We start from the raw sequence: 12,450 nt of genomic DNA, 5'->3' as shown, positions 1-12,450 counted from the left end.
AGCTGGGATTACAGGCACGCGCCACCATGCCCAGCTAATTTTTTGTATTTTTAGTAGAGACGGGGTTTCACCATGTTGACCAGGATGGTCTCGATCTCTTGACCTCGTGATCCACCCGCCTCGGCCTCCCAAAGTGCTGGGATTACAGGCTTGAGCCACCGCGCCCGGCCTGGAATTCTTATATTTTAGATTTCCTATCATGTATATTCCATTAACAGTGCTATTCTAACATAGCCTGTCAGTGGTTCATAGCAAGATAAGGAACTTGTGCCAGAACATAAACCAACTTCACTAAGCAGAATTAGTTTGGTTGACATTTTTTTCTTTTCTTTATATGTGTGTGTGTGTGTGTGTGTGTGTGTGTGTGTGTGTGTGTGTGTTTCCGTGTCAGTATACAGCTAGTGCTCGACTTACAACCACGATTGGTTCCGACAGACCAGTCGTAACACGATTTGGTCGTAAGTTGAGTAGGCTATATGTACAGTACTGTGAAATGATGTTATAAAAATCTTTAAGTCATATTTTATCATAATTTTCTTTGTTCATTTTATGCCATTTGTATCATCTCTACACCATTTTGTTTCTTATTTTTACATTCGTCAGGTTTAAGTAAAACACTGCATTACCAGTACAACTGGTTTAATATTTGCAAAACATACAAAATTACAAAATACAGGTACATACAAAAATATAAAATACAGGTGTAAAAAATACCATAGGAAACATTTTCCCAATTGCAAAACATATCAAAATATATAAACATGTACGAAACATTTTATTGGCCGCTGGTGCTTGGCTGCGGATCGTTGATGTCGTCATCTGAGGCAGCAGTTGGGGTTACCGGAGTTGGTTTTTTCATAAACATGGTGAGCTTTGTCTGAATTGTATGTTTCTTTTTTTCTTCATAAATTTCACAATACGGACGAAACACATCGTGGGCCATCCGTTCAATCCTTGCAAATCGTTCAATGTTTGGGTCCATTGCTTCGACATGTATAAGAAGTTTATTGGGAGGGGTTTGATGAAAAATATCCAAGACACAAAACACAAATTGCTGTACCGAGTCTGGGATAACAGTTGAAATGGTGCACGCGGAGATGGTAGTGCTGCCGGAAGCTGGTCCGCACAGTCATATGCCCAGCTGGGCAACGTTTGCGCTGCCAGATGCCGAGCAGTCGTGGCTGGCGATTGTGGTCGTAAAGTCGAATGGTCGTAAGTTGCATAGGTCGTAAGTCGATCGATATCTGTATTGCTCTGTCGCCCAGGCATGGAGTACAGTGGCTTGATCTCTGCTCACTGCAACCTCTGCCTCCCAGGTTCAAGCAATTCTCCTGCCTCAGCCTCCCGAGTAACTGGGATCACAGGCACGCATCACCACACCTGGCTAATTTTTGTATTTTTAGTAGAAATGGGGCTTCATCATGTTGGCCAGGCTGGTCTCAAACTCCTAACCTCGTGATCTGCCTGCCTCAGCCTCCCAAAGTGTTGGGATTACAGGCGTGAGCCACTGCGTCCGGCTGACATGTTTTTCTTTTTTCTTTTCTGTTTTTTTGAGATGGAGTCTCGCTCCTTTGCCCAGGCCGGAGGGCAGTGGCGTGATCTGGACCCACTGCAATCTCCAGCTCCTGGCTTCAAGCGATTCTCCTGCCTCAGCCTCCCGAGTAGCTGGGATTATAGGCACCTGTCACCACGCCTGGCCTAATTTTTGTATTATTAGTAGAGACGGGGTTTCATCATGTTGGCCAGGCTGGTCTCAAACCCCTACCCTCGTGATCCACCTGCCTCGGGCTCCCAAAGTGCTGGATTGCCCCTGCCGACACTTTTTACATTGCAAGATGTTATAAAACAGCTGGGCGTGGTGACTCACTCCTGTAATCCCAGCACTGTGGGAGGCCAAGGCAGGAGAATCACTTGAGCTCAGGAGTTTGAGACCAGCCTTGGCAACATGGCAAGACTCCATCTCTACAAAAAGTGGAAAAATTAGCCTGGCATGGTGGTCAGGAGGCTGAGGTGGAAAGATAGCTTGAGCCGGGGAGGTGGACGTGTCAGTGAGCTGAGATTGCACCACTGTGCTCCAGCCTGGGAGACAAAGCGAGACTCTGATTTAAAAAAAAAAAAAAAAAAAAGACTTTTGTCAGTGAAGGACAGACTACATTGATTACCCTGATTTACAAACTGGCGTGAACTTCTTATTTTGCTAAGGACCAGCAGTGGTTCATGGACAGCACTTGGAATCGCACTGTTTTATAACAGTGAAAATGCCTGTTGCTGGGATGGGTGGAGACTAAGGGCTTATGTGGGGCTTGGGCCTGGCAGCACTGCCCCAGGGAGCCCACATGGCCGTGTACCTGCTAAGCCCCTCCTGGCCCCACCACCTCCCGAGCTCTCCAAGACCCTTTCCTATGGCCTGAAACTCTATGATTATCACGTTAGGAGCAAATAACCTGATTCCTTCAGAGACAGGCGCTCAGGGGGGCGAGAGCAGCCCTCCAAGCAGAGGGCTGGACTGTGGGCCATCCAGCACTGCGCTCTCACTGTCATTGAAGCTGAGCAGATGAATGCACAAGGTATGTCTCTTCTGGGCTCACACGTGGGCTTATCTGCAGAAGGGCTTCTCCAAGGCCACCTCTCTAAATCAGGGGCCCCTCCTCCTCTCCCCCCCACCCCCCACCCCAGGTCGAGGTTCAAAGAGTCCAGGACACTGTGGAGAACCAGATGCTGATCATCACTGCTGACAGCCAGAAGCACCAGGGCCGGGTGGCCTTTCTCTCGGTAAGGTTGGCCTACCCCACTGCAGGCCCAGACTTCCCCAGCGCCCTGCAATGGGCTGCAGAGACCTCTTAGGACTTGGAGTGGATGGCATGGGACCAGGCAGGCAGAGACAGGACGCCTAGGCAGGCTCCGGGCTGTGACGGTGGGGGTGCTGGACTGGAACTCACAGACGCCTCTCTACATACGCCCCAACCCCCAGAAACTGATCCAGACAATGAGACATGAGGTGAACACCTGCTTCTCGGAGATCATCCAGGAGGTCAAACAGCTGCAGGTGAGGATCTTGGATTTCATGGAGAAGGAGGAGGCAGCCGCCCTGGAGAAGCTGAGCAGCTCCATACAGCAGAGCCACAACCGGCTCCAGAAGCTGAAGGGAGACAGCGTCTGGCTCCACACCCTGCTCATCAACCAGAGCAACCAGCAGTTTCTGCAGGCAAGGTCCCACCCTGCAACCTCTGGCTCAGGCCCCATCGCAGCCTCCACTCTCCCTCCACCCACAAACACCAGATCTCGGCCGGGCATGGTGACTGACACCTGTAATCCCAGCACTTTGGGAGGCTGAGGTGGGCAGATCACCTGAGGTCAGGAGTTCAAGACCAGCCTAGCCAACATGGTGAAACCCTGTCTCTACTAAAATAAAAAATTAGCTAGGCATGGTGGCAGGTGCCTGTAATCCCAGCTACTCGGGAGGCTGAGGCAGGAGAATCACTTGAACCCGGAAGGCAGAGGTTGCAGTGGGCGAAGATTGTGCTATTACACTCCAGCCTGGGCAACAAGAGTGAAACTCAGACTCAAAAAAAAAAAAAAAACCACACACACATACACACCAGATCTGGCCCAGACCTTGGATGAGGGATCAGCCTTCAGGGTACATCACTGTGTCCATCCCCTGCCTTAGGGAGCCCCCTCATTCCAGGCCATCTGTCTTGGGCTTGCACCAACACCCTTGTCTTTCTCCACTTCAGCGCTCAGCCTTACCCCAACTTTCTTGCCTTGGTTTCCCTGGACCACATGGGATTCCAGGCATCTGACACAGTCTAAGTTTCTTCAGATTTCCCTGGATCACAGCTGAAAGTGAGGCCAGAACAATCTCTATAGCCTGGATTGAAACCCCTTTTCCAGCCCAGGAGGTGGAGGTTGTAGGGAGCCAGGATTGCATCACTGGACTGCAGCCTGGGCAACAAACGAAGACCCTGTCTCAAAAAAAGAAAAAAGAATTGTGAAATGCCTTTTCCTTGCCCAGTCCTGGTCTGGCCCCGAAGCCTGGAATGCTGCTACTGTAAGTAGCAGGTGGGGCCGAGCAGCAGTTTCTGGATGAGGCCTGGAGCTGCCCAGAACCTGTGGTGGTTGGGAACTGCAGCTTCCTTTCTTTTTTTTTTTTTTTTTTTTTTTTGAGACGGAGTCTCGCTCTTATTGCCCAGGCTGGAATGCAACGGCACGATCTCAGTTCACCACAACCTCTGCCTCCCAGGTTCAAGTGATTCCCTGCCTCAGCCTCCCAAGTAGCTGGGATTACAGGCATGCGCCACCACACCCACCCAGATAATTTTGCATTTTTAGTAGAGACTAGATTTCTCCATGTTGGTCAGGCTGGTCTCGAACTCCCAACCTCAGGTGATCCGCCTGCCTTGGCTTCTCAAAGTGCTGGGATTACAGGCATGAGCCACTGCGCCCAGCCCCAGCTTCCTTTCTTAAGCTGCCAACACACCCTGGGCAGACGTCTAGGGCAACTGCTCACCTTATCCCCTGCACGCAATAGGAAGCATTTGGCAATGGCTTTTACTAAGCAGTTCAAGGCGCAGCAGAAATCCTCCCATCATTTTCTGAAAATCTCTTTTGCCTAATAATGCACACTAGGCCACAGTGCCCAAGCCCTTGGCAAAGCCCTGACCTCTGATGTCCAAATAGCTGGGAGGAGGGAAAAGAGATGCCCAGGTTTGAAAAGGGGGAACTTCCACTCCACCAGTCCATGGTTTGGGGGGCCTCTGGGCCCCTGGCGTCTGCCTAGGCTCTGGCTAACAGGTGGTACCTCTGGCACCTCCCTGCATCCAGGAGTTCCCCAGGCTGAAGCAATTCTCAGCCCACATGGAACCCCTTATGGGCATCAACTGTGAGGAAATGCAGAGCTTCTCCCAGCTGCCAGAGACCCTGGCTGAGCTCCGGACCCGGATGCTGGACGTGGGCCTCAGCTTCCTCAACCAGCTCCTTCTGAAGGGTGAGTCCCTGGCAGCCTGGGGCCTGCATTTCAGGGGCTGGTATGACCCTGCAGGGCAGTGGTTGGGGTTCTGGGCACTGGGAGAGCCCTGCCTGCTGGGTACACCATCCCCAGGTGCAACAGCCCCCTGGATGCCCATGCCTCTCTCCAGGAGGATATGGGGCTATGAGAATGTCCTCAGCAAAGCCCCTCCATCTCCCCCAGGCATTAAGATGAGTTCCTATGAGGTGCTGCCCACAGCTGTGGACAGGAAGACACTCCTCAAGTGTGAGTCGTGGGTCCTGGGATCTACCCTCCAGGATGGGAAGGAAAGGAGCAGGGTCCTGGGTGCCTCATCTTCCCCAGCCCCTCCTCTACTCAGGCCAGGGCCTCCAGGGAGCTGCCAGCTCCCTCTTTTTTTTTTTTTTTGAGACGGAGTTTCACTCTTGTTGCCCAGGCTGGAGTGCAATGGCGCGATCTCGGCTCACCGCAACCTCCGCCTCCTGGGTTCAGGCAATTCTCCTGCCTCAGCCTCCTGAGTAGCTGGGCTTACAGGCATGTGCCACCATGCCCAGCTGATTTTTTGTATTTTTAGTAGAGACGGGGTTTCACCATGTTGACCAGGATGGTCTCGATCTCTTGACCTCGTGATCCACCCGCCTCGGCCTCCCAAAGTGCTGGGATTACAGGCATGAGCCACGGCGTCCGGCCCCCAGCTCTCTCTTGTCCTGACCTCTCCCTTGGGACTGGAGACCTCAGAAGGACTTGGTCTCAACCTCAGGCCCCTGGTAGGAAAAGGAGGAGACGCTGTCCCATCCTACCCCCAAGGGTGAAGCAAGGACTCACTTCCACCCCAGCGGCTCCTTGGCCCATGTGTGGCACAACCCCTGCCCTCAGTCAGATGCCTGCCAACCTCCCTTGGGCTTCACCCAAGTCAGCTTGGATGAGCTCTGTCCTTTTTTTTTTTTTTTTTTTTTTAAGACAGAGTTTTGCTCTGTCACCCAGGCTGGAGTGCAGTGGCGTGATCTTGGCTCACTGTAACCTCTGCTCCCCAGTTCAAGTGATTCTTCTGCCTCAGTCTCCAGAGTAACTGGGACTACAGGTGCACACCACCATACCCAGCTAATTTTTGGATTTTTTAGTAGAGACGGGGTTTCACCATATTGGCCAGTCTGGTCTTGAACTCCTGACCTCATGATCCACCCGCCTCGGCCTCCCAAAGTGCTGGGATTACAGACATGAGCCACCGTGCCTGGCTGGTGGGCTCTGTCCATTTTTTTTTTTAAAAGATGGAGTCTCACTCTGTCACCCAAGTTGGAGTGCAGTGGCGGAATTCTGGCTCACTGCAACCTCTGCCCCATGTGTTCAAGCAATTCTCCTGTCACCACCTCCCAAGTAGCTGGGATTACAGGCACGTGCCACCACGCCCGGTTAATTTTTGCATTTTTAGTATAGACGGAGTTTCACCATGCTGGCCAGGCTGGTCTCAAACTCATAACCTCAGGCGATCCGCCCACCTTGGCCTCCCAAAGTGCTGGGATTACAGGCGTGAGCCAATTCGCCAGGCCCCAACTCTGTCTTGTGTCACTGAACAAACAGAAAGGGAGACTGATGTTAGCGTCTGATGGCAGGGGGAGGGGATGACCGAGTGCAGCAATCACTCACCCTACAGGCTATGGCTGGGCAGCGGGCGAGTTCAGTGCCGGAAGGGGTGAGTGGGTCAGGGACGGCTCCCAGGAGCCTGCGTGGAAACATCCCCTGACTTCCATGCAAATGCTTAGCAACCCAGCGCCCTGCCCTGGGGGCTGCTGACCCAGCTTCCCCACCTCCACCCCCCAGGTTACTGCAACCTGAACTTCGACCCCACCACAGCAGGCGAGGAGCTGTTCCTCCTCAAGGAGACCCACTCGGTGCTGAACCTGGGCATCCACCTGGAGCCCCCGAGACAGGGCGGCCCGTTCCCGGGCTTCAAGCAGTGGCCGCAGGTGCTGTGCTCGCGTGGCCTGTCCGAGGGCCGCCACTACTGGGAGGTGGAGGTGTCCAACTCGTGGGTGTGCCTGGGCGTCACCTACCGCCCCCGATCCCCGCTCCGCGGCCGCGCGCGCTGCAGCGTGGTCTATCTGCTGGGCCGCAACCCCTACTCCTGGTGCCTGGAGTGGGACTCGCTCAAGTTCTCGGTGTGGCACGACAACGCGCAGACGGTGCTGCGCGGCGCCTACCACCGCACGCTGGGCGTGGCGCTCGACTGGAGCGCCGGCTGCCTGTCCTTCTACGGCCTGGCGGGTGGCGCCAGCCTCCTCTACCGCTTCCTGGCCGCCTTCCTCGAGCCGCTCTACCCCGCGCTCATGGTCAGCAGCGGCGCCTCGGCCACTCTAAAGCAGCGCCCGGACCCCGAGCCGCAGGCGGCGGCCGTCCATAAATAAAGCCGGACTTATCTAAGCGCTGGCTGGCGCGCCAGGGGAGTCGCCGGCCCTGCGCTGTCCCACCTCCCAAAACGCAGGCGACCCTTCCTCACCACAGCCACTGGAGGGCTCTGAACCCGGCTGGAGTTCCCCAAGTCACGGTGCGGGACGGGGAGGGGAGGCAGTCTTGTGGCCTTGTGGGTGGGGGGGTTCCACAGCCCGCTGCCAACCCACAGCCCGCTCCCAACCCTCATCCCAGCAGAGGCCCGGCCTTGGCTCTACAGGCTGCTCTTGGCTACTCGGCGCTGGGGCCTGTCCCAAAGGCCTTGTCATCTGAGAGTGGGCAAAGCTTGGGCCAGGTGGTCAGACTGAGAGGTGGCACTGGATGGATTGGGGTACGGATGGACTATCTGACTGGCTTCATTGGCGGCTGGGAGGTCAAACTGGAGGAGCCCAGGCCTCTCTCAAATCCAAAAATGATAGGCTGGGGACCCAAGCCCAGGCAAGTGTGGCACTGCTGTCCCTGCTGCTCAGAACAGAGCTGCTCACTCAGCTGGTGTTTTACAGACTGGAGAAGGCGTGATGCTGTCGTGGGCGGGCAAACCTTAAACCCCCTCCACCTGGCTGAATGCTGTTGAAAGCAGCGCCCCCATCCCCAGCCATCACCAACCCACTCAGCTCCCGGAAGGTAGCACTGCCCACAGCAGAGGGGCCGTGTCCACATCCAGGCCTCTGCCATCCGACCAGAGGCTGAATGCAGGCCGGGACACTGCTGGGGGACTTCCTCTGTCTGGGGAAGCTGGAGATTTGGGCACACCATGGAGCCCCCTCTGCATTTCCAGCTACAGCCAGTCACTTGTTCCTGTGGCTTCTCAAGCGAGGCTTTCAGTGAGGTTAATGATTGGCTCTGAAGAGGAACTAATACCAATCACAGGAGAAAAAAAATCCCAAGAGCAACGCATTCCGAACCAGGCTGCACGCTGCCCCCGGCGGGTTCCTGAATTGCGCCTCCACCTGGCCTGTTCCTGGAGAAATTAGTGACCCAGGTTTTCCTTCGAAGCGGTCATTTTGGAGCCAGGAGGGCACAGGGAGTGCAGAGTATGCTCTGAAAGTTGTGGGAGAGGGGGTGGGCTCATCTCAGGAAGCCCTGGCTGTAACTTTGTGGTGGCCTTTCTCCCTGGAGTCTTCACCCAGCACCAATCCCAGTGACTCATTCGCCGAAGGCTGCTGCCCCTATGAAGTAAGGAATGAGCTCAAATTCTTTCCGCCTTATTGAGGGACCTTTTACCCAAAACCCACATCTTGTCCCCCCACCCCAGTCTTCCTCCTGGCCCCAGTGGCTTCTGCAGAGGAAGGCTCAGGTCAGGAAATGCTGAAAAGGTGAATGCATGACCCAAGTGGATAGCACCAGCCACATCTCAGAGTCTTCCCACGTCACAGGGCTGGCGAGGACTGGGGCTTCCTAGCCAAGTCCTCCCAGCTCTGAAAGACACTTGGTGGCAGGATAGTGCGTGACACCCTCAGGCACACATCCAAACGTCCCAGGGATGTTACTTGCTCTCAAACAGCTGTTCCTTATTTTGGGGAGTCCTGGGCCCCCATAGGTCCACAATGGTAGTTCTGAGGGTCGTGAAACTCTTTTCGGCATTCCCATGAGCCAGATGGCAAGCAGGCCCGCACTTTCAAGGAGGCCTGTTAGCAAACCGAATGTCAGGGTGTCTGGTCTCTGCCTGGACTCTTCCTGGAGAAATTAGTGACACAGGTTTCAGCCTGTGCCTCATGGGGGGAAACATAACAGGGGAGCCAGGCACGGTGGCGCATGCCTCTCATCTCAGCATTTTGAGAAGCCAATGCAAGAGGATCACTTGAGCCTATGAGCTCCAGACCAGCCTGGGCAATTAGCTGGGTGTGGTGGCACACATCTGTGGTCCCACCTATTCAGGAGGCTGAGGTTGGAGAATTGCTTGAATCCAGGAGGTTGAGGCTGCACAGTGAGCTGTGATTGCACCACTGCACTCCAGCCTGGGTGACAGAGGGAGACCCTGCCTCAAAAAGAAAAAATCACAGAGGGGCCCTTTGGGGAGCAGCAAGTTCAGCCAGTGCTCATGAATGACCCACATCAGTGGGCCCTGCCCCTCCCTTTTCCCCCACTGAGGCCCAGGGCAGGGACTGTCCCTGAATACCACCCACTCACTCTTCCCGTCCTGCTTTAGCACTCAGGCTAAATCCAAACAGGCTATAAACAAATCTGCCTCCACAGATTATTTGAAAAGTTTTCTGCTTTTATATTATTCCTGTAAAAGGAATAATATAAATATATTACTTGAGTAATATAATAAAATAATATTAAATACATATAATTATATTATATTATAATTAAATAATAAAAATATACTACTTGAGTAATTATTAACAAAACCTTGTGGGGTTTTTTGTTTGTTGATTTGTCTGTTTTGAGATGGAGTCTTACTTTGTCACCAGGCTGTAGTGCAGTGGTATGATCTCAGCTCACTGCAACCTCCGCCTCCTGGGTTCAAGTGATTCCCCTGCCTCAGCTTCCCGAGTAGCTGGGACTACAGGCATGCACCACCATGCCCGGCTAATTTTTTATATTTTAGTAGAGACTGGGTTTCACCACGTTGGCCAGGATGGTCTCTATCTCCTGATGTCGTGATCTGTCCCCCTTGGCCTCCCAAAGTGCTAGAATTGCTGGCGTGAGCCATCGCACCCAGCCTGCTTTTTCTTTTTTGAGACAGGATCTCATTCCCATGGCAAATGACATGTTAATAAGTATGAACTTGCCAGAAGAGGTGGCTCACGCCTATAATCACAGCACTTTGGGAGGCCAAGGCAGGCAGATCACCTGAGGTCAGGAGTTTGAGATTTCCCTGGCCAGTATGGTGAAACCCTATCTCTACTAAAAATAACAAAAATTACCCAGGCATGGTGGCACGTGCCTGTAATCCCAGCTACTCAGGAGGCTGAGGTAGGAGAACTGCTTGAACTCAGGAGGTAGTTGCAGTGAGCTTCGTTGCAGCGAGCCAAGATCACTCCACTGCACTCCAGCTTGGGTGACAGAGCAAGACCCTGTCTCAAAATAATAATAGTAATAAAATAGGCTGGCCACAGTGGCCCATGCCTGTAATCCCAGCACTTTGGGAGGCTGAGGCAGGCGGATCACCTGAGGTCAGGAGCTTGAGACCAGCCTGGCCAAGATGGTGAAACCCTGTCTCCAGTAAAAATACAAAAATTAGTCAGACATGGTGGCAGGCACCTGTAATTCCAGCTATTGGGAAGCCAAGGCAGAAGAATCGCTTGAACCAGGGCAGCAGAGACAGAGCCACGGCACTCCAGCCTGGGTGACAGAGTCAGGCTCCGTCTCAAAAAAAAAAAAAAAGATAAAAAGTGAAATCACGCCGGGCACGGTGGCTCAAGCCTGTAATCCCAGCACTTTGGGAGGCTGAGGCGGGTGGATCACGAGGTCAAGAGATCAAGACCATCCTGGTCAACATGGTGAAACCCCGTCTCTGCTAAAAAAATACAAAAAATTAGCTGGGCATGGTGGCGCGTGCCTGTAATCCCAGCTGCTCAGGAGGCTGAGGCAGGAGAATTGCCTGAACCCAGGAGGCGGAGGTTGCGGTGAGCCGAGATCACGCCATTGCACTCCAGCCTGGGTAACAAGAGTGAAACTCCGTCTCAAAAAAAAAAAAAAAGTGAAATCACATTTGTGTAGCCAGTCACTCACTCTTGCCAAAATAAATAAGAATCAAAGTGTCAGAAACCCGGGGCACTGGTTTTTGATTCCCTGCCAAGTGTTTCTGGAAGTTGCATCTTTCTTGTTGATGCTTCCTGCCTGGAGGTCAAAGGCCTTGTTGCTTTTGTGTTTCACACAGCCAGCTACACAGCTGGAGATGGTTCCGTCTCTGCCTGGTTTACTTCAGTGCTCCGTAAGTGTCCCGTGAGTGGCTGCCGGGGGCCAGGCACAAGGTTCTGCAGGGCAGGTGCGGTGGGGAGCAACGTACACCCAGTCCCTGCCCCACGATAGCTCAGGAGTTTGGGAGAACAGACCTTCAGGTTGGTCACAGTGGTGACCACACCGAGCTACATACTGAGATAAAGGCTTTTCGGGGCCAGGCACAGTGGCTCACACCTGAAATCTTAGCACTTTGGGAGGCTGAGGCAGGCAGATCACTTGAGGCCAGAAGTTCAAGACCAGACTGACCAACATGGTGAAACCCCATCTCTACTAAAAATACAAAAATTAGCTGGGCGTTGTGGTGAGCACCTGTAATCCCAGCTACTCAGGAGGCAGAGGCAGGAGAATCACTTGAACCTAGGAGGCAGAGGTTGCAATGAGCTGAGATTGTGCCACTGTACTCCAGCTGGGGCAACAGAGGGAGACACTGTCTCAAAAACAAACAAAAAAAAACTTTCTGACCTTAAAGTGAACAAAGATGGACACAAAAAGAACAAACTGTAGCCAGGCGCGGTGTCTCACACCTGTAATCCCAACACTTTGGGAGGCCGAGGCAGGTAGATCACCTGAGGTCAGGAGTTCGAGACCATCTTGGCCAACATGGTGAAACCCATCTCTACTAAAAATACAAAAATTAGCTGGTCACGGTGGCACATTCCTGTAATCACAGCTACTCAGGAGGCTGAGGCAGGAGAATCGCTTGAACCCAGGAGGCGGAGGTGGCAGTGAGCCGAGATCGTGCCACTGCACTCCAGCCTGGGTGACAGAGTGAGACTCCGTCTAAAAAAAAAAAAACTAAAACTGGGCCTGGTGATTAGGATGTGAGCTTAGCCCTGCACTTAAGGGACAGGGTCACAGAAGAGGCCTGGGGAAGGCCAGAGAATGCTGGTTCCAAACTGCAGCCACAGTAACCATGCCCTCAGCCCAGTGAGAGCCTCACCCTGGCAAGGGTGCCCCAGAGCACTTCCAACTTCATCTTGATGAAGTAGAGGTCAAGTTTTGGGTGGTGCTTCCCAGAGGACAGCAAGGTCCTGGGAAACCTCTTGTGTTTGAACTTTTCAGAAAGGTAGAGGAGCCTCCAGAGCAGAGTGTGAGTCCCTGGGTCC

The 12,450-nt window shown here is 53.3% G+C and overlaps 1 protein-coding gene across 1 annotated transcript in view; it reads left to right on the top strand.

Moving 5' to 3' along the window:
- Positions 1 to 9,227, top strand: part of LOC116525425 (E3 ubiquitin/ISG15 ligase TRIM25-like) — a 12,255-nt gene extending 3,028 nt beyond the window's left edge. The window contains 5 exon segments of the mRNA XM_032241178.1: positions 2,677 to 2,772; positions 2,972 to 3,205; positions 4,825 to 4,987; positions 5,192 to 5,254; positions 6,806 to 9,227. Of these exon segments, the coding sequence (XP_032097069.1) occupies positions 2,677 to 2,772; positions 2,972 to 3,205; positions 4,825 to 4,987; positions 5,192 to 5,254; positions 6,806 to 7,389 (1,140 nt within the window). The 3' untranslated portion in view covers positions 7,390 to 9,227.
- Positions 9,228 to 12,450: the final 3,223 nt, after the last annotated feature.

Source organism: Sapajus apella, unplaced genomic scaffold (assembly GCF_009761245.1).
Source record: "Sapajus apella isolate SASKATOON/1434 unplaced genomic scaffold, GSC_monkey_1.0 scaffold48, whole genome shotgun sequence".
NCBI lineage: Eukaryota > Metazoa > Chordata > Mammalia > Primates > Cebidae > Sapajus > Sapajus apella.
This window is presented reverse-complemented; position numbering and strand designations above follow the sequence as displayed.